Raw genomic sequence first — 21,036 nt, forward strand, 5'->3', positions numbered from 1 at the left:
CTCCGTGCCCAAACGTCTTTGTTTGGGCTTTCGAAAGCGGATGATGTCAGGAAACAGTGGTTGCAATTTATTTTTTAACTCTGTTCCTGAGCATTATAACCCCAATTTGCTATTGTGTGCTGCGCATTTTACTGAGGACAGCTTCCACAACACTAGTGAGTAGTGCCGGATTAGCCAAAAAGCTTTTGTTGAATGACGGAGCAAGGGGCGTGGTAGTACTGAAACACCGTCTATGCTGTTCGCCAATCACAACGCACCGGGACAGCTAACCAATCACAACACATTTTGTTTTTCGGAAGGCAGACCTTCATCAAAGCCGGAACTAATCGAGCCGTTTGTGCCAGGATGGGAGAAAGGAATTTTAATAATGTAAATTATGTGAAAAATAATGCGTTTTTCGAACCACCAAGCATGAGAGCATGTTCTAGTACACCCCCAAAACAAAATCAAGACTTTGTGAAAGAGCATAATATGACCCCTTTAAACCACTTTTATAACAGATTAAAAAAAAATGATGTGCATTTTTCTTTTTGAAATATGTTATTACAAAACAGGGAAGTAGTGTAGTTGACACTGTGGACAACAGTGACTTAAGCTTTCACATGATGAAAAATGCTCTTTTTGTAGAAGAGATATTCAGTGCATCATCTTAAAGGCAACATGTTTTGTTTTTTGCATAATGATTAACTGTATTAGCATCTCAGTGTGATATCACTATAGTGTGTTTAGCAGAAGAATTCAGAGTAAAACTTTTAAATGCAGGTACACGGAAACTGATTTGGAGTAGGATTTACTTTGAAACAATTTTCACTCAGAAATTGCTAGAAAATTGTGTAAATAATTCCAAAGAAACGGCAAGTAACACATTGAATTAAATGTAAAATTTTGAAGTATAAAGGATATTTTCTTGTAAAATGTACCTCAGTAATTTTTGTTTAATTGACAGCTTCAAAAACATTTTTTACAGTGTAGATACATTTTACTCAATGTAAATATATGTTTCTTATGCTTGTACAAATTGTTTGATTGCTGAATGATCCTAGTTCCTACTTCTATTCCGTGTTCTGTACTAATAGTACTTTATTTTGTGTTCTCTGCATTGTAGAACAGGATCGTATCCCTGTCATGAGAGGCCAGTGGTTCATTGACGGCACATGGATGCCTGTAGAGGAGGATGAGAGCGACCTCATAGAGAAAGAGCACCTGGTGTGCTTCCGAGGACAACAGATACAGGACGCTTTTGAGACTGACACGCTGGCCAAGACTGTGGACAGAAAAGATGGTGAGAGACTCTATTACTAGCACATTATTTGGTTGTTCTAAAGAGGTTCATTGTAAAAAGAGAGCATTCGTCCTCTATGTGAGGCTGTTAGTTAGTTTAGAAGTATTGGGAAATGAATGACGAATCCATCAGTGAAAGGTTTTGTTCCTGACAAGGTCACACCTGCCCTTATTGTCGTCACCTGTTGAAAAATGACAGAGTGGAATGCATGCATGACTGAAATTCTCCTTATACCATTTCTAAAACATCATGATTGCATTTGCATCAAAAACAGCTATCATTTCTATCCATAAACACACAAGCCCTTTTTCCAATGACAGGGTGCTGGTGCTATCTGGAACCACAGAAAATTTGCTCCACTGGAAAAATTGCAGGAACATCTGCTCCACACTGACCCCTAAAACAAGCCTGTCTCAAACCAGGAAGGACTAATATGGGGAGAGAGATCTTTTAAACAATACGTTTTCAAAACAACAATAACTTATTCTGGCAATACTGACACAAATTAACACTGGAAAGCATAAAACTAGATAGATAAAACTATAGTGCGTATGTCACATCGCACAGTGGCAGTTGTTTAATACCAAGTTGTTCATGTAAAATAAAATTGTATTTACAAATATCATATGTTAATTTGATGAGTTTATATTAATTATACATTAAAAAAAATTCTGTGCGTTGCATTAAAAGCAGCTTGTGATGGCCTGATGCTTAATCAGTTTATTTGAATGTTCTATAATGATATCTATGACATTATATATAATGATGTATGTAAGGCATTCTGCATCAAATTCTGGGTTGAGCATTGACAAGAGGGCAGCCCACAGAGAGCACTTAAAAAAAAACAAATCTGAAGTAACACTTTTGTAATTTAACTTTGAAAATTCAATTAGAGCAGTGATGGAAACTAAATAACAGAGTAAAGTTAAACGTGCAACCCAGAAGTGAATATCCATAATGGCAATTCAACACAGCAGTTGAAAGATACTGATTTAGGTCTTATTTTTTTATTTACATTTTTTTTAGGGATTTTTTGTTTTATAGGGTAATGGATTATAGACAGTAAAATAGGAAGGAATTTAATCGGATCATGACCGGGTGAGTAGAGATATTCATTGAGACTAAAGTCAACTTGAGGATAAAGGAGAATTTGTACAAACTGTATAGACTGCTGGAGACAGAAGGCCATGTCGTGACAGCTGAAGAGAGGATTTTGATACTGAGGATCTGGATGTCCTCAAATTACACTTTTGCAAAAAGCAAAAATCTCTTAATTTTTCCAGTGAGCCAATGTGACTCATCTCACATTGAGATGTTACAATAGGGTCTAAGCAGCTAGGTACATTTCTCCTTTCTTTTAAACTACACTACAATTTCACTGTCTTGTAGGCCACTTACTCTTGAGTTGCTAAATGTAGGTCATACAAAATTACATCCAATGTGTATTTAAACATTGAGTTACATGAATGCTGAATGAACATCTTCCACTGGGATCTAACTTTTAATCACAAGTAAAGGTTCATTAGATTAAAATGTAACTTTCTTGTGCAGAAAATCTTGTCTAATCTCCTCTAGTCAGTAATCCAAATCTCGTCATCTGCACTTTTACAGTTTTGTCCTATCAGGATAGCAGATTCTATCGAATAAGCAATCTTGTTGAATAATCGACCTTGGAGTGTCACAGGGCTCTGTACTGGGACCTAAGTTAGTCTTAGTCTTAAATCATTCGGTTGTAGCTTCTTTTGTTTTCAGTCCATTGTAACAGCAGTTTCATGCTGGGCATCACACTTTTGGTTACACTTTACTTGAAGGGGTGTGCATAAGACTGACATGACACCTTCATAATCATGACATGACACATGTCATGAATATGAAGGTTTTTTATGCATGTTTATGACAACTGTCATTAAGTGTCATTCGCTCAGTTATGCAATTTTGATGACATTGTTTAAGATGTCTTTGTTATGGGCTATGGTTAGGGGTAAGGGTAGGATTAGGTCAAATAATGTCATATTTGCATTAAAAATGACATAACTGAGCGAATGACACTTAATGACAGTTGTCATAAACATGCATAAAACCTCCTTCATATTCATATTCATTATGAAGGTGTCATGTCAGTCTTATGCGCACCCCTTCAAGTAAAGTGTTACCACACTTTTCATTACACAAGACACACATTTTGGTGTGGCTTAGTGTTCAAAAGATAAATGTGTTTACAATCTTCAAAAAAGACTTGTCCCCAAGGAATAAAATAAATGTTAAAAAAGGCTTGTTTTAAGGGTCTGCTGTGTTGGGAATGAGTGCTTGGGTTTTGAAAAATGTTCTGCGTTGGTTGGTGTGTAAGAAATAAAGGGAGGGAAGGACAATAAACAATACAGCCTCACAGAGGAGTGATTTCTCTCTTTAAAATAGAATCTAAGTTATTTAGGAATAGGATCCTATTACATGCACATCATTTTCTGATTAAGGTCTGTGTTCTAGTTAAGTCTTTAAACTCAGAAAGGTTTAGATGCTTCAGAGGTGTTGGAATGTTTCTGTGTGCAGGAGCTGTATAAAATGTCAGCAAAGTTTTGCTGGTTTATTATGGAAGTACCAGAGATATTCTCCTTGTCATTTATTACACTGCATATTTAGCAGTTCTCTGCAGTATCTTGTTCAATTGTGTTTATGTCACACAAGCACAGTGATCTAAAAGTGTAGACTCTAACGGTGCTGTGTCTTACTTTAGTTTTGGCAATGCACAATGCGTACATAATTACAATATGATCAAATTTAATTTAATAAAGCCATATTCTTGTGCTTGTAAACATGGTTAGTAAAAGATCAAAGTATTAAAACAACAGCTCTCTTAAACACTGAATTAACAAAAGACCAGTTATGTTATTTGGATTTGTATGAGTTTGTGATTTTGTGTTTTCACTCTCTTTACTATTGAAACATTTATTGGTTAACAAATCTGAAATAAGAAATGTGTCCTGGGTCATATCACATGCTTGGTCCTGGGTCAAAAAAGGCCCTTATAAGCATGTAAGCAGCATGATTTTCATGTGTTACTAACACAGGTCTTGATGTTATTGCCTTTCCTGCTTAAGTGTGCTGCTGGAATTACACAATTTGATGGCATTACTTGTATTTTGAGTTGAATGTTATACAGTACAATGCAGTCTCATAATACTGTGGGTTTTTATTAAAACTAAGATTTTGTGTTAGAGTGATATAGTAAAGTGATATTGCCAATAACATGACCACTTACTGTTTCTTGGTTTGTTAGTTCTTTCCCATTTACCCCCATTCTACCTCCCCTTTCTATTCAAATGGAGCGGATATCAGACGAGTGCTAAAAGTCACAAGCGAAAGCGATGTCAAGGTACTACAACCCTCCGTTTTTACTCCTTGTAGATGCTGATTCTGTTTTTCCGCCTTTGTTCATTAGAACCCTGCATTAGCTTCACAAATGTGTTAAAAAATGATTCTTTTTGTTCCACTTTACTTTTTTTCCCTGCTGTTTTTTTTTTCTTGTTATAGCTATTAGGATACTATATTTAGAATCTGATGTATCCAAAATACCTAAAGCAGTGTTTTGGATACATGCATTGTGTCTCATGTTAAAGGAACACTCCACTATTTTTGAAAACAGGCTCATTTTCCAACTCCCCTAGAGTTAAACAGTTAAGTTTTACTGGTCTGGCGGTAGCACTTTTATCTGTAGCTTAGCATAGATCATTGAACCTGATTAGACCGTCAGCATCTCACTCAAAAATGACCAAAGAGTTTCTATATTTTTCCTATTTAAAACTTGACTCTTCTGTAGTTACATCATGTACTAAGACCGACGGAAAATGAAAAGTTGTGATTTTCTAGGCCGATATGTCTAGGAACTATACTATCATTCCAGCGTAATAATCAAGGAACTTTGCTGCCGTAACGTGAGTGCAGCAGGCGCAATGATATTACACAACTTTTCATTTTCCGTCGGTCTTAGTACACGATGTAACTACAGAAGAGTCAAGTTTTAAATAGGAAAAATATAGAAACTCTTTGGTCATTTTTGAGTGAGATGCTGACGGTCTAATCAGATTCAATGATCTATGCTAAGCTACAGCTAAAAGTGCTACCGCCAGACCCAGAGATCGGCTGAATGGATTCGAAAACTATTTATTTTCAAAAATAGTGGAGTGTTCCTTTCACAGACCTGTTCTTTAAATTGTGCCTAGTTGTACACCAAAATTTCATGTCAGATTGACTGATTTTATTCTTGGTTCGGTTCGCTTGCACAAGGCAACATTGCAAAGCATACGAAATTTTATGCAAGTCAAATGTGAGTAAAACTGTCCTCTTATTGGTCAGAGTTCACCTGTGCACGTTCCTCTGCATCGTTCATCAAGATGGACTGACAAGTTCGCTCCACGGACTTATTGTGGGTTTATTTATTTGTAGCATGCGTGGCATGAATGTAGCCATCATACCTGCTACACTGATAAATTAATTTAAAATATATTTTACATATATTACATATATTTTTTTAGATATTCTGTTCAATTCACAACTGCGGCTGGAGAGAGTCATATCCTTCAAAATACATGCAGAAAACCTAGTGCCTGTTGTCGCTCAGAAATCCTGACAGGCTGTCTTCTGACACAAGCCCTGTTAACCTTTGTTGGCCTCGTAATCCCTCCAGGATAAGTTGCTCCTGCTCTAATACTCCACTACTCCATTTTTGACGAACATGTAATGCAGCATGTTCTGTTTTAAGGTTGTTTAATATTTATCTATCAAATATCATCTGTTCCACAGATTCATGAGGCCCTTGATAGGCATATAAGAATAATCTGTCCTTTATTGGGACTCCTGAGTAACTTTAGTTTGGCTCCTGGCACCATAATGGGTTTATGCCATGTATGTAGGTCAGTAAAGTAGAACCGCATGCTTCCATTGAGTTTTCTCTGGGAAATAGTGAGGTTTAAATCCAAATATGTTGCAATAGTGTGATACATCCCCCAGTGAGTAAACCAATTACACTCTTAAAAAAATAAAGGTGCTTAAAAGGTTCTTCACAGCGATGCCATAGAAGTACAATTTTGTTTCCACAAAGAACCATTCAGTCAAAGGTTCTTTAAAGAACCATCTCTTTCTTACCTGTTTATAATCTAAAGAACCTTCTTTTGCCACAAAGACCTTTTTGTGAAACAGAAAGGTTCTTTAAATGTTAAAGGTTCTTTATGGAACCACTTAGACAAAAAGGTTCTTCTGTGAAGCACCTTTATTTTTAAGAGTGTATTCAGACGATATTTTTAGATTTTCATCATATACTTGTTGCCCATTGGCTTTTACCCATTTTTTGCCTTCATAAAACAGCCTGTCTGTTAAAATATGTTCAATCCATTCAATAAGATGGTGCTAGATGGTCCTCTATTAATATTTTGATGTTTAGTTCAAAAATTGATCTTTTTATGAACCATAATCTTGAAGATCTCATTTAGAGCTTGGATTGAAAGATGTCCTCAGTAGATTGTGTCCCTGGGAAATAATTGTGTGTCTGTCAGGAAACTCGACTCGATTTTATCACCCCGCTGTCCTTTGAATGTCCTCGCTTATACAGATGAGATTGATAGAAGGACGGTGACTTGACACCAGACTGTAGAGATCACTGCCGTTAAGGAGAACAGAAACTGTCAATCATCTGTCCTTTGTTCTTATCCAGATCCATCACTGAACCGGACTTGGTGTTAATGTTACAGTTCAGTGTTTTAGCACGATGCTCTAGGCCTGCAGTCCTTTTGTTTGCTTTGATCAACCGTAGACGCCTGTGCAAAAGAGCAGCTCTGAGTACAGACAAGTGCACTCTTAGATTTCTGAGTCCATCCATCATAATGTACCCGGTTTAAAACTGAAATTTAGAAATGTGCAAAATTACCAATACTTACCCCTTTATAATAAAATAATGTACTGGCTCAATGTGGAATACTGTTAATTACCACAGAACACAATCTCATCCCTCAGTGTGTAAAACTGAAGAAAAACAATTACGGTATTACACTTACAATGGAAGTCTATGGAGAAAAACGCTGAGTGTTAAAATACACACAGTTTTGAAAGTATAGCTACAAGAGGGTCATTCAGTGTCAACTCAACCAAATTTTTTAATGTTGTTATTTGTTTTCCTGTTGAAAGAAATAGAAGAAACCCCACATATTAAATTACATGGGTAAATCTGGAGTAATCCATTACCTTTAGAGGGGGGTCAAAATGACCATTTTCACTGAAGATATGGGGCCAGATTACAGGGGGGTGAAATGACTTTAGAAAGATGGTAACAGCATTATTTAGTTTTTGCACATTGCAGATTGGTAGGTCTATTAATAAAAATCTGTTGACTTTAGCAATCATTGTTGCAGTGTACGGAGCCCCTAAAGGGACCATGGTGGTGGGAAAAAATCTGAGTGAGTGAAAAAATTTGGGGTGGGAGGAAAAAATATTTTTCAGTTTTTTTGCATTCTCTCGCTAAACGTTGCGATCCCTCTCAAAACTTTTGCATTCTCTCACTAAACGTTGCGATCCCTCTCAAAACTTTTGCATTCTCTCACAAAGATATTTGCGTTCCCTCGCAAAACTTTTCGTTCTCTCGCAAAACGGACAAGATCCCTCTCAAAACTTTTGCATTCTCTCACTAAACGTTGCGATCCCTCTCAAAACTTTTGCATTCTCTCACTAAACGTTGCGATCCCTCTCAAAACTTTTGCATTCTCTCGCAAAGATATTTGCGTTCCCTCGCAAAACTTTTGCATTCTCTCGCTAAACGTTGCGTTCCCTCGCAAAACTTTTCGTTCTCTCGCAAAACGGACAATCGGACAAACACTTCCTGTTTACTTTACAGATTGTAGTGGTTCATACAGCTCCATACGTTCACAATGTAGCGGTTCATATAGTTTTATTTTGAACTTGGACGAAATAGTCAGGTGTGGTTAATGCTTATCAAGGCACGGTTTTGGGACATTCTAAATGCTTAATGACACTGAGGACTAAATTCAGTACACACCTTATTCATCAAGCATACAGACAAGCAGAATAGCCCAGAATATGAACATAACCTGGTAAATTGCACGTTAAGCGTATCTAGGGTTGCCACCTTCAGCGAGGCAAAATAAGGGACACTCAGTCACGAAGCACGGATGTGTCTGTCACTTTAAAGGTGTGGTTAACACAAAAATTAAATTAGTCATAATTTACCCAAGTTGTTCTAAACCTGCATAAAGTTCTTTCTTCTGTTGAACACAAAAGAAGATACTTTGAAGAATGTGTCTCAACTAAACAGCTGCTGGTTGTAACTTCCATAGTAAGGTAAAAAATAAAATAAAATACTATCAAGAGTCATTGGGGACCAGAAACTGTTTTGGTTACTGTTTTGGTTTTATGTTCAACAGAAGAAAGAAATTATTACAAGTTTGGAAAAAAGCCCAAATTTTATAATTGTATATTTTATAAAAAATATTCTAGGCTACAGGAAATCAATGCAGTAATCCATTAAGCAAGTGGTTCTCAAACTTTTTACTTTTTACAGTGGCGTACCCCCTGCGGCATTTAGCCTAACGTTCTTCTGAGTACCCCCACTTAGACCGCAGTCACACCTTTTCCATTAAAGGACAATATTTGCCCCCTTAAATTGATTTACAGGTGCACTTTTACTGTTATAGAGGCAAAGTTTTTCTAGCCTTATTAATTGTATGTCATGTTTTATGTCATATTCTTAACATTCCATTAAGTCTATTAATAATATAATAAATAAAGCAATAAATGATGGCAAAACGAAGTGATACTTGTAGATTCAAAACTAAAATCGCCAGTAGGTGGCGGCAAGTCACTGTATAATGAGCAAGGCGTTGCGTCATTCATTCATTAATTCAGTAACAAAGCAAATGGTTGTAGTTATGAATCAGTTATGAACCTGAGCCCCGGTCCACTCCAGTACAGCACATTTTTTGTCAATATTGGAACGTACAAAGCCCAGTTAATTTAATAAATAATGGTTTAGCATCACATACATTGCGAATATGGAAACATTTGGATTTGTGCTGAATGAGAGCGGGGAGCCCATACTTTCAGTTTCGCTTTAAATTAGGTTTTGACTTGTTTATAGCTATTCTGGGCTTGTCTGCTTTCCTATGCATAATAGGCTATATTTTGTTAATAAACTGTATTTTAGTAAAACCATATTTTAGTTTTATACCGTTTTCATCCCTTAGCCTCCCTTAAGCATTTTCTATAGCCTAATGGTTTTCACTGGGGGAGAAAAAGCTTAACGTTGCATTCATGGCTATCTGCTTGATTGATAGTAATGCTATTAATAAGGTTATTAATATTACAATTGTTATTAGTATTAATAGAATTTATAAATACCGAATTGGGCCTCCAATGTCACTGTTATTGTAACCGTGACGAGAGGCATGTGGATCCATGTGAAAGCTTTTATTTACAGGCAGGGTCAACACAGGCACGAGTCGGACACCAGCAAACAGATATGTAGAGGGCAAGACAAAAGAGGAATCCAAAACAAGCAATAATCCAATCGAGGTGCAAACACAGGGTAAAGGGTAAACCCAAGACAGGCTATAAACTTCACGGCAGGCAGAAATCAGACAGGACGAGATAACAGGCTAGGATCAAGACACGGGAAAACAGACTATGAACAAGGCTAGACTCATGAACTTGGAAGGGCTCCATAAAGTAGCTATCCCTAGGTGAGCGATAAATGCTGAACAGTACTCGGTCTTGAATGGTGGTGTGAGACTGATTTATATAGTGTGTGTTATCGGTAGCAGCTGTGTGTGATTGGTTTCAGGTGAGCTTGTGATTAGTGCAATGGCGCATGGGAAATGTAGTCCAGGGTGATGCTTAACAGTCTGTGTGGTGTGAGAGTCAATATAATGGGAGGGCGACCTCTGGTGGCAAGCAGACGGAAGTTCATGGACAGGATCTGTGACAGTTATAGTACATTAAGCCACATTAAGCATTTTAGAATGTCCCAAAACCATGCCTTAAACTATAAGCAAAGCTGACTGGATTTGAACTTGAGTCCAAGTTTAAAATAAAACTCTGAACCGCTCCATTGTGAACGTACGAGCTGTATGAACCGCTAATTTACAATCTGTAAAGTAAACAGGAAGTGTTTGTCCGAACTCAATTGGTTTTGCGAGGGAATACAAAATATCTTTCCGAGAGACCGCAAAAGTTTCGCAAGGGATCAGAATTATCTTTGCAAGAGGACGCAAAAGTTTCTCGAGGGAACACAAAAGTTTTGCAAGAGAACGCAAACATTTTTTTCCTCCCACACTGAATTTTTTTCCACCCTCACCGATATTTTTTTCCAACACCATGTCCCTTTAGGGGCTCCGTAGCATTGTATGTGAGGGGTGAAAAAACACACTTTTTGCATTTTTTCCCAACAATTTGCATGCCTGTAACTCAAGAAATATTAAAGATATCTTAATATCATTTTAGAGTCTGGTTCTTAACAAATGTTTATCTTCATTCTCTTCATTTATCTTCTATGTGATTCAGTTCCAGAGATACGGTGATCTCATTGTGGCTCCATGAGTAAATTATTCAATTGTACACAAATTTAAATGTGGGTCACTTTGTATACAGCTAATACTTTTTTTTTTTCATTTTAAAGGCAAATTGCTGAGGAACAAATAATGTTGAAACTGGAATCTAAGCAATTGCAAAAATTATTATTTTTAGAGCGTTTTCATAAGTAACCACTGAAAATGGGTCAAATTCAACAGTGCTTCATGAGTTACAGGCACATAATGCAAAGCTGTATGGAAAGTGACCCACATTTGGTTTAACAATTTACTCCTGAAACCACATTGAGATCCCCATTTCCAGAACTGAATCATATAGGGCCTTACAAATTAAAATACCAAAATAAAAGTTTGTTAAGAACTGAATTCTCAAAGTATTTTACGGTATCTGTAATATCTACAGATACTGTAATTTGACTCCAAGTAATGTAATTGTAATTTGTACTAAATAATTAATATAAACATTTTAACAAAAGTACAAGTGTACATTTAAACCAACCATAATGTCTTTTAATGAAGACTTTTAATGAAGTGAACTATCAAACACAAACTGAGGGATGACATTATTTTTTTTGTTATCAATAGACACTGGAACATTGCAATATATATATATATATATCTTACAAACATATCTCTGTTTGTAAGAGAGAATGACAGATGGCTTTTCAGTGTGCTCTCTTTACGGGAGACTTTCCTGTAGTTTCATGGCTTCTTATAGTCATTTACTCTGTAATGTGAACAGTGATGTGTGTTACTATATAGCCATGTCTTTTAGTGTAATGAGTGTGGTCCTTCCTAAATGTCGTCCAGCCATTCACAGTGTGCAGTTGAGCCGCAGTCATGTGGACTGGTACAGTGTGGATGAGGTGTATCTGTATAGTGACGCCACCACGTCTAAGATCGCCCGCACTGTCACGCAGAAGCTGGGCTTCTCTAAAGGTGAGTGGACAGAGTGGACACACAGTAATCAACCTGCTGTTCAATCCCAGCAACTTTTCTGATAATATGATGGCAGTGTTATTTTAGTATCATTGTGATACTTTTAAAGTTTTTATAAATATAAAAAAAAAAAAATTACATTTAAAATTAAACATTTAATTTAAAATTAAAATGGAGAATATATATTATAATTTTAGTCAATGTGATTGTAATTTTTTGTGTGTATTTTTATCTCTTTTTTGTTTTTCAAAAATATGTCTTTATAAGTTTTATTAGTTTTCAAGTCATTTTATTTTAGTTATTTTATATTAAAAAAGCGGTAACACTTTAGTTTAGGGACCAATTCTCACTATTACCTATTTGCTTATTAGCATGCATATTACTAGCATATTGGCTGTTTATTAGTACTTATAAAGCACATATTCATGTATTATTCTGCATGACCATATTTTAGATCCCTTAATCCTTAAACCCCATGCCTAAACTTACCAACTACCTTACCAACTATTAAAAAGCAGCAAATTAGGAGTTTACTGAGACAAAAGTTGTAGATAATGGTTAGTTAATAGTGAGAATTGGTCCCCAAACTAAAGTGTGAACAAAAAGTAATATTAAGTTTTATATTTATTTTACTTATTTTTTAATGTTTATGTTTATGGTTTAAGTTGACTATAATATCCCTGTTAATGCTTTACAATGAGGTCCTATTAGTTAACATTAGCAGTGCATTAACTAACAATAAGTAAAACTTTTGTTACAATATTTATGTTTGTTAGCGTACAACATTTGATTTGAGCAATATATTAATGAATGTAGTAATTAACATTAACTAAGATTAATAAATGCTTTGACATATTTTTTATTGGTTGTTCATGTTAACTAATATTAACAAATAGAATATTATTGTAAAGTGTAACTATGACCATGTATGATGCAAATAGCCAAGGTAGGATATTTTAAGGTATTTTTTTGTGCCCGTAATATTTTTATAATGTTTTAATCTTTACATAAAAAGCATTAGAGGTACAAGAGCCCATGTTATAATGTGAATATAGTCACAGATGCAGAGGCTGCATAAACGCTATTTATGTGTGAATGTATGAATAAAACAGCACAGCTCTCATAACATGTGTGGTGTGGTTGTGCTCAGCCTCCAGCAGTGGCACCAGACTGCACCGTGGCTTTTTGGAAGAGGCCTCGCTGGACGATAAACCCCCTCAGACCACACACATTGTGTTTGTGGTCCATGGCATTGGACAGAAGATGGACAAGGATCGTATCATCAAAAACACTGCCATGTAAGTCCTCAGGAGAGCTGTTAGTGATAATAAAGTCCTCAATGATATGCAGTGGTGAACAGCTATAGTGTATAAAATAGGAAAATATTTGGATGAATGTGTTCATGTAAACACGTTCAGAGCTCCTGGTTTGCATTTTCTCACAAAAAGTGTGTTTCTCATGTTTATCACTTAATAAGAGTCAACACCTTGATACTGTTTTGTCGAATATATACTGTATATTATAAATAGTTACAGCTCCAACATTCACTTATGAATTAATTTAAATTTCAGGATGCTTTCAAGCTGATTTTCAGCTACTGAAGAATATCTAATTGGATGCTTATGGTGTTGACAAAATATTTTTTTTATGCACGTCACATATGTATTACTGTAAATGCATTAACAGTTTGTTCTGATGTTTATAGCTACAAATACGACAATCGAAATGTGAAAATGTTTCTAAAAAATCGAAAACAAATAACATTTACATCCCATTTTACATATCATGGTTGTGACGGAAAATATAAGCACAAGTACTAACAATTACTAAAATTCCCAAACAACTAAAACATTAGGTTACTCACGTAACCCTTGTTCTCTGATCACATGAGTGAGGTATCTCATTATGGGAATCGCCTCGGGCTTGACCAATCCTGGAAGCACCAAGTACACCACGTCTGTCAGTTGACAGACCAATCACGACAGTGATGCGGAAGTCCTGCCTTCATATATATATATATATATATATACCGTATTGACCCGGATATAAGACGATGTTTTTTTCTTGGAAATACATCTGAAAAAACGCGGTCGTCTTATATTCAGGGTCTAGACTTTGACATGTCAATAATACACCCACAACAATAGGTGGCGCCAAATACGCATAAAACGAGTGTGCCATGAAATACGTAATGTATTGCGTGTTGTAAAGATCGCGAGTAAAAACAAAAGAAAAAGAAAAGCTTACAGCTGCATGAGTCGTGACTGTCACGTTAGCCTGATGGGACCAAACTCCCTTTGTGATTTTAAAACGTAAGACCATACCCAGATTTGAAGACTACAGTAAGATTTAACTTCTACTGTTAATAAGATTTTGGTAGGCTACTATTAGATGAATAGCCTAAATGTCCTAATTCAGATGGGCTACCTGTTTTTTTTCTTTATCTCACTATGGGATATAGACAACTGCTGTATTGCAGATATGCTGTCTGAAGCAGGCATGTCAACCAACTCTGTGATGTGTGATAACATAAGAATAAAAGCCCTCCACTATTCCCAGAATAGAACGGAGACATGTGAAAATAAAAACATCCTCTGTACGAGTGTTTTTTTTTTTTTTTTTTACACACTTAGGATGGAATGAGCGAACGACGGCTCTGTAACATCCAACCTATAAAATCGGACAAAATCGTGTGGCGATGCCCAGCTCGCCGCCGCACAAATGTCCTGAATTGAAATGCCCTTAAACAATGCCCAGGAGGTGGCCAAGCCTCGGGTACTATAAGCCTTCAGCCTCTCTTGAGGACTAAGACCCATGCTATTATAACCCAATATAATATACAATATATACCCCAGTGGGACAGGCGCTGACGAGAAATAGGTTTACCCCTATGAGAATCAGCCCATGAAACAAATGACTGATTACTCTTCCGCAGCGCTTTCGTTCTGTTTACATAGCAACACAATGCACTGACAGGGCACAAACAGTGAAGCCACTCTTCTTCTAGTGACGAAAAGGGCGGCGGGTGAAAAGCCAATAAATCCACTTGATTACAGGCTAGAGCTGACTCGCTCACCTTAGGCACGAACGCTGTATTAGTTTTGAGAGACACTCTGGAGTAATCCATTGTGAACTGCATACAGGAGTTATGAACCGACAAAGCATGAAGTTCATTAACCCACTTTGCAGATGAAAGAGGGGCAGGGTGAAAAATCTCCCCGCGCGCTTTTGAAAGGAGGTCTCTGCGCAGCGGGAGAGGCCAGGGCTGGTCGCATAGGAGCTGCATTATCTCTGTCAGCCACAATTTCCCCGGCCAGTTCGGGGCAATCAGTATGACTGAGTGACCGCACTCCCTTACTCTTCTTAGAGTTGGTATGATCAGACTTAGCGGAGGAAACGCGTAATGCAGTACATTTGGCCATGGGTGCGCTAGGGCATCCACACCCATAGGTGCACCGTCTCTCACTAGCAAGAAGAACAGAGGGCAGTGAGTGTTTTTATGCGATGCGAAGAGATCTACGGCAACGCGGCCGAATCTCTTTTACAACTGGCCCACTACCTGAGGGAGGACTGTCCATTCTCCGTGCCAAGGATTCCCCCTGGTCAGGAGATCCGCCCCCGCATTCATTATTCCTGGGATGTGCGTTGCCCGTAATGAATAATAAAGAGAAAAAGTGTTTCCTACCCCACACAATCAGTTTCTGTGCCAGACTGTGAAGCTAAGGAGAGCGTGTGCCCCCTTGGCGATTTATATAAGCCACCGTGGACGTGTTGTCTGATCTGATCAAAATGTGGTGGTTCCGCAGAAACTGTACAAAATGTTTCAAAGCTAGAAACACTGTTAACAGTTCTAGGTAATTTATGTGCGTGCTCTGCAGCGAGATGGGCAATTTCCCTTTCACTATTCTGCCCTCACACACTGCACCCCAACCTAAAAGTGACAGTCCGTCGTTACCACCTTCCTCATGGAAACTGCACCCAGCGGATTCCCTGATTCGAGGAATGAGCGGTTTCTCCAATGGTGGAGAGCACGCATGCAAAGTGGTGACACCATCACTCTGCGGAGTTGAGGTGGTGTTTTGGACATAAGTGTTGTGCCACTGTCCAATTTTCAAATTCCCTCATTCACAACAGTCCCAAAGGAATAACCAAGACTGTCGAGGCCATCAGCCCCAGAAGGCGTAAACAAAGTCTGAATGGGACTTTGTTCCCTTTTTGAAACGGGGATATACAGCTGCGAATTGACCTGATGTGCTCCTCTGACAGAAACACATACCGATCAGTCTGAGGCTTAGATAGACTATCTACTCTTTTTGTCTCGTTTATCTTGAAACCTAAGCTCTCCAAATGAGACACAAGCATGTGTCTGTATCTGTCTCCGCTTGCTGCCGTGATGGAGCACAGAGGAGTAGATCGTCCAAATCAGCTGACACTCTGAGACCCGCTGTTCTCAGCGATGATAGAGCCGTTTCTATACATTTGCTGAACGTTCTTGGAGCTAATGAGAGCCCGAATGGAACAGTCATAAACCCGTTAGCTATGCCCTGATAGGCAAACCTGAGAAATTTCCTGTGTGCCGGGTAGATGTCTATATGGAAATATGCGTCTTCCAGATTGACTGAGGTGAACCAGTCTTTCTCGCGAATAAAATGTGACACCGCTTTGAATGTGGGCATTTTGAACTTTTTTGAAGTTTGCTGAGGTGTTTGTTGAGGTTCCGCAAATCCGGAATGGGACAGAGACCTCCCCCTCTCTTGGGAATTACAAAATACCGGGAGTAAAAGCCGTGCTGGCTGTCCTCCGGCAGTACAACTCAGAATCGCAATTTTTTCCTCTAAACCTTGAGCTGACTTCCCTTCTGGGACTGATATCAAATCTGTTGAAAACTGGTGGTTTTACAGCAAACTGCAGACGATAAACCCTCAGTATCCTAGATAAAACCCAGGGGTGTAGTGCGCATGCGCGCCAGCTCGCCACGTGAGCAGCGAGCGGACCGCAGCGGCTCTCTCCCACTAATGGCGCGGTTGCACCATCCTGCGGGGGAGCTGGGGATTGCAGCTCTGAATTGAGTAAGTTTGGTTTTGTGTGTGTTTTTATTTTCAAACCTTGCTGTGCCCTCGGCCCACTGCCTGGATGCACAGGGAATTTGTTTATTTTCACACTACACATATTTCCTTGTGAACTGCCCTCACCCCTTTCTGGCAGCTCTGTGGGTGGAGGGGGGAGAACTTCTTTGTGGGGCACTGGGAAAACTGGTGACAACTCCACACCTGAACTGGTCAAAAGATAACTTTTTGACATTTCCTTGAATGGTTACCAAGTCCAACGCCTTATTCTTGGCAGGAAGGGGAGAAAATAAGCACTCTTTTTGAGGGAGGATAACAACAGATACTCCGAGAGTAGTGTTGTCAAAAGACCCGGTACTTCGGTACCAAGTTGGTACTAAAAAAAGGAAAACGTTACGGTACCAGGTTTTTTTAAGTACCGGTGGTACCGAGTACCCGGTCAACCCGGTTCTTGATGCGCTATCCGAAAGGTGCGCAGATGCACTCTCTTCATAAAAGCACTGAGACGTGGCAACATCAAAAGGAGAAAACACACCAAACTAACAAAAAACTTTAAAGACACCCAGATCAAATGAAAGAGTTCAAGCAGGTAAGTTTAATTTTAATTTTTAATATTTAGATCTTCTCAGTGTTTCCCATACATTGATTTATTTGTGGCGGCCCACCACAATATCAAAACTGACCACCACAAATAGATTTTCCAAAAGGCTTTGACTTCGTTGAATAAACATGAGCACTGCACGTGTCAAAGTCGAAACCCGGTGCGGGTGTTTTTATATCACTGTATTTCTGAAGGAAACCGACTGTCTTCAGAAAATTATGGATGTCATTTTCATTTAATCTTGCCTGTAATGCCTGAGCAGCATTTGTAAGTGCAGCGCATAGGCTTTATACAAACAGGTGCAGCGCTTATTTGATTAAAGCCGTTACCGGGGAAATCTCTATCTCTCCCACTCTACAAGCACCTCCTGCTGGCAGAGAATTAATTTGCATATATATGCCGCCACAAATAGAGTGCACGTTCTGGGGGAAACACTGCTTCTGTTATGAATATAACATTTAGCTAACTTAGTTGTTATTCTTGGCTGAATAACTCTAGGTTTTCAAAAGCCATTTTTAAATATGTACACAGTTTGGATTAAATGAAAGTATAGTCAAATGTTTTAATTACATTTTTAAATATGTTTTTGTGTTTTGCTTTGGTACCGAAATTGGTACAGAGAACCATGGATTTTAACTGGTATTGGTACCGAATACTGAAATTTTGGTACCGTGACAACACTATCCAAGAGTGCTGTTGCTCGTCCCCTCGTCCAGAACATGAGGACGGGTTGCTTGGCATTTCTTCCCTCTCTGAGGGTTTGCCGGTCTGTGTCTAGCTGCTGCTGCTGCAAAGGAAGGTTTCCCCCTTGGCTGTGCTGGCTAAGGCCGTGCCTCAGTCTGTTGAGGCTGAGGAGGTCTGGGGCTCCTGAAAACATACTGACCACTTCTGAGAGGGGCATCAAAACCAGGGCGTGCTAATGGAGAAGGCAAGCTTTGAAAGCCTCACCCTCCTGCTTCCTCAGATCACACCTCTGGCGCATAGCAGTGACTGATGCTCCGAAAAGGGCTTTGGGCTCAACCGGGGCATCCAGGAAATCAGCTTTCTTTCTGTCAAATAGTCCTGAAAGTCCCAGTCAGAGAGCTCGCTCGCCAACCACTGCCAAGCCCATGCTGCTGCCACGGCTCTGGACTGCGCCCCTGGAGGTTCTCAGGTTGAGATCTGCAATAACGCAGATCTCTTCCCAGAGAGCTGGGTTTGGTGACCCAGCATCCATTTGTCTCCTCATCTCCTCCATGAGCTCTGCTTGATGAGCAGTGAGGAGAGAGGTAGCATTCAGAGCCCTCACTGCCAGAGCAGAGGAATGATAGATCTTCTGAAAAACTGAGGTTGTTAAGTGCTCAGTACGTCCTGGCAGTAAAGCTGAGGCAGAAGAAAAGCTGCTCTGTGATTAGGGTAAAGATGATGAGCCACTGACAGCTCACCAGGAGAGCGACGGCAGTTGCTTGCCATCATATAGGTCTCTCTCCGTTCCCTGGCCCGCCTGCTGCGACGGCCATTCAATGAAAATTTTATTGACCCTCACCTTCCTGCACATTTCGTGCAGATCGAGCTCCACTTGAACCGAGGCCGGGGACCCTTCGCTTAACGCGCTTCCTGGACAGGAGGGCATCGTTGGTAGGATCGTGTCGTCATCATCCTCCTCTCTATCCTCCTCCAACAGACGAGTGATCACTTCGTCATCATCCTCCTCCTCCTCCTCTCTTCCCTCTGACAAGATCGGGAAAAGAGGAGGAAGCTCGGGGGGAGACTTCATCCATAAACTCGCCACAACTGCATGACACAGGTGGCTCTTTGGTCAACGTGGTCGACGGAGAACGGGAGGGGTCTCCATTATTAGCGGCCGCCACCCGCACTCTTCTCTCCAGAACCCTTGACGGGAGAAGGGAACAGTGCGGACAGCACTCGGGGTTCACAAGTGCTGCTTGAGCATGTCTCACTCCCAGGCATACAATACACTGGGGATGAGAATCCCTGCCTGAAATACTTGCTCCGCATGCACAAGGACGCAAGGCATCTTTATATGATATAAAGATCAGTGATATATATGAGGGAGGCGGGACTCCCGCATCACTGTCGTGATTGGTCTGTCAACAGACAGACGTGGTGTAATCGGTGCTTCCAGGATTGGTCACGCCCGAGGCGATTCCCATAGTGAGATACCGAACGAATGTTTGAAAAAAAACCTTCCTTTAAAAAAAAAAAAAAAAAAAAAAAATTATTGTTTGTTTACTTTTAACAAACAATAAAAAAATATATAACATTTATTAATATTTCAAATTAGCTTTTATTTTTATATTTTCATATTTTTATGTTTTAATTTTGGTTTTAGTAAATGTGTTTTTAGAATTTGTATTTATTTTGTTTTGCTCATTATTATTCGTAAAAACAAACAACGAACAAACGAACACAATGTTCAAACAGTACAGAAGACATTTCTAAGAGATTGAACAAAATACAAAAAAATATAACTTTTTTTATTGAAAAAAAATCTTTTATTAGCATTTTTATTTGTCTTTGTTTTAATATTTCTACTATTTCTATAATCTTTCTTTAAATTTTAGCATTTCAACTTCAACTTTATCACTTTGTTTCCAACAATTTTAATAGTTTTAGTTGTAGTTAACAATAACTATTTTTGAATGCTTAATTTTTATTTAAAGTGTGCACGTTTTGAAAGGTAATGTGATTTTCTGTATGTACCCTTGTGTTTGGTGTGTTCAGGCTGCGGGAAGCTGTGAGGAAGATGGAGGAGAAGCACTTCGCTGAGCAAACAGAGGAACATGTGGAGTTCCTGCCGGTCGAGTGGCGCTCTAAACTGGCTTTGGACGGCGGTAAGACAGACGCCACACCACGTGTCTGTCTGCATTCACCCTCTGAACAGCTGCTGTTATCACACACTCTGTGCTTTTACCTTTTGTTCAAAAGCACACACATGCTGTTTTAGCGGAGAGCAGAAGCATGGCAGGAGAATATAATACAGGCCATAAACTCATTTATCATCTTTCATCCCTCCATCAGCTGTGCAACCGAAACAGCTCAAACAATGACAGGCATTAACATTAATGACGAAATGATGACTGAAAAAATACATTAGCCTTTGTATGCATATTTTGAGAGCATTGTCCTCTTCAAATGCAGACACAGTGGAGTCAATCACACCAGATAAAGTGAGAGGCCTGAGAGATTTACTCAACAGCAGCGCCATGGACATCATGTACTACACCAGCCCTCTCTACAGAGACGAGGTGACCCACATTCATGATGAATAGTTATATTTTCTCACCCTCGCGTCATTCCAAACTTGTACTGAAATTCAGAATAATGTGAAATAATTTTATATTTTAATATACCTGTTTTCTATGTGAATATATTGTAAATGATCATTTATTTCTGTGATGTGCAGCTGTATTTTCAGCATCATTACTCCAGTCTTCAGTGTCACATGATCTTCAGAAATCAGTATAATATTCTGATTTGCCTCTCGAGAAACATTTCTGATGTCGTGCTTGCCCAATATTTCTTTTTTGTGGAAATAGTGATACATTTTATTTTTCAGGATTC

The 21,036-nt window shown here is 38.8% G+C and overlaps 1 protein-coding gene across 1 annotated transcript in view; it reads left to right on the top strand.

Annotated features, from left to right (window-relative positions):
• LOC107565218 (phospholipase DDHD1-like) overlaps window positions 1–21,036 on the top strand; it is a 37,027-nt gene that overhangs the window by 3,797 nt on the left and 12,194 nt on the right. The window contains exons 2-7 of the mRNA XM_016250438.1: window positions 1,106–1,282; window positions 4,557–4,652; window positions 11,677–11,805; window positions 12,956–13,103; window positions 20,197–20,306; window positions 20,614–20,720. Coding sequence (XP_016105924.1) covers window positions 1,106–1,282; window positions 4,557–4,652; window positions 11,677–11,805; window positions 12,956–13,103; window positions 20,197–20,306; window positions 20,614–20,720 — 767 coding nt within the window. The remainder of the gene's footprint in view (window positions 1–1,105; window positions 1,283–4,556; window positions 4,653–11,676; window positions 11,806–12,955; window positions 13,104–20,196; window positions 20,307–20,613; window positions 20,721–21,036) is intronic.

The sequence above is a fragment of the Sinocyclocheilus grahami genome, unplaced genomic scaffold, assembly GCF_001515645.1.
Source record: "Sinocyclocheilus grahami isolate Dianchi unplaced genomic scaffold, SAMN03320097.WGS_v1.1 scaffold989.1, whole genome shotgun sequence".
Classification (NCBI taxonomy): Eukaryota; Metazoa; Chordata; class Actinopteri; order Cypriniformes; family Cyprinidae; genus Sinocyclocheilus; species Sinocyclocheilus grahami.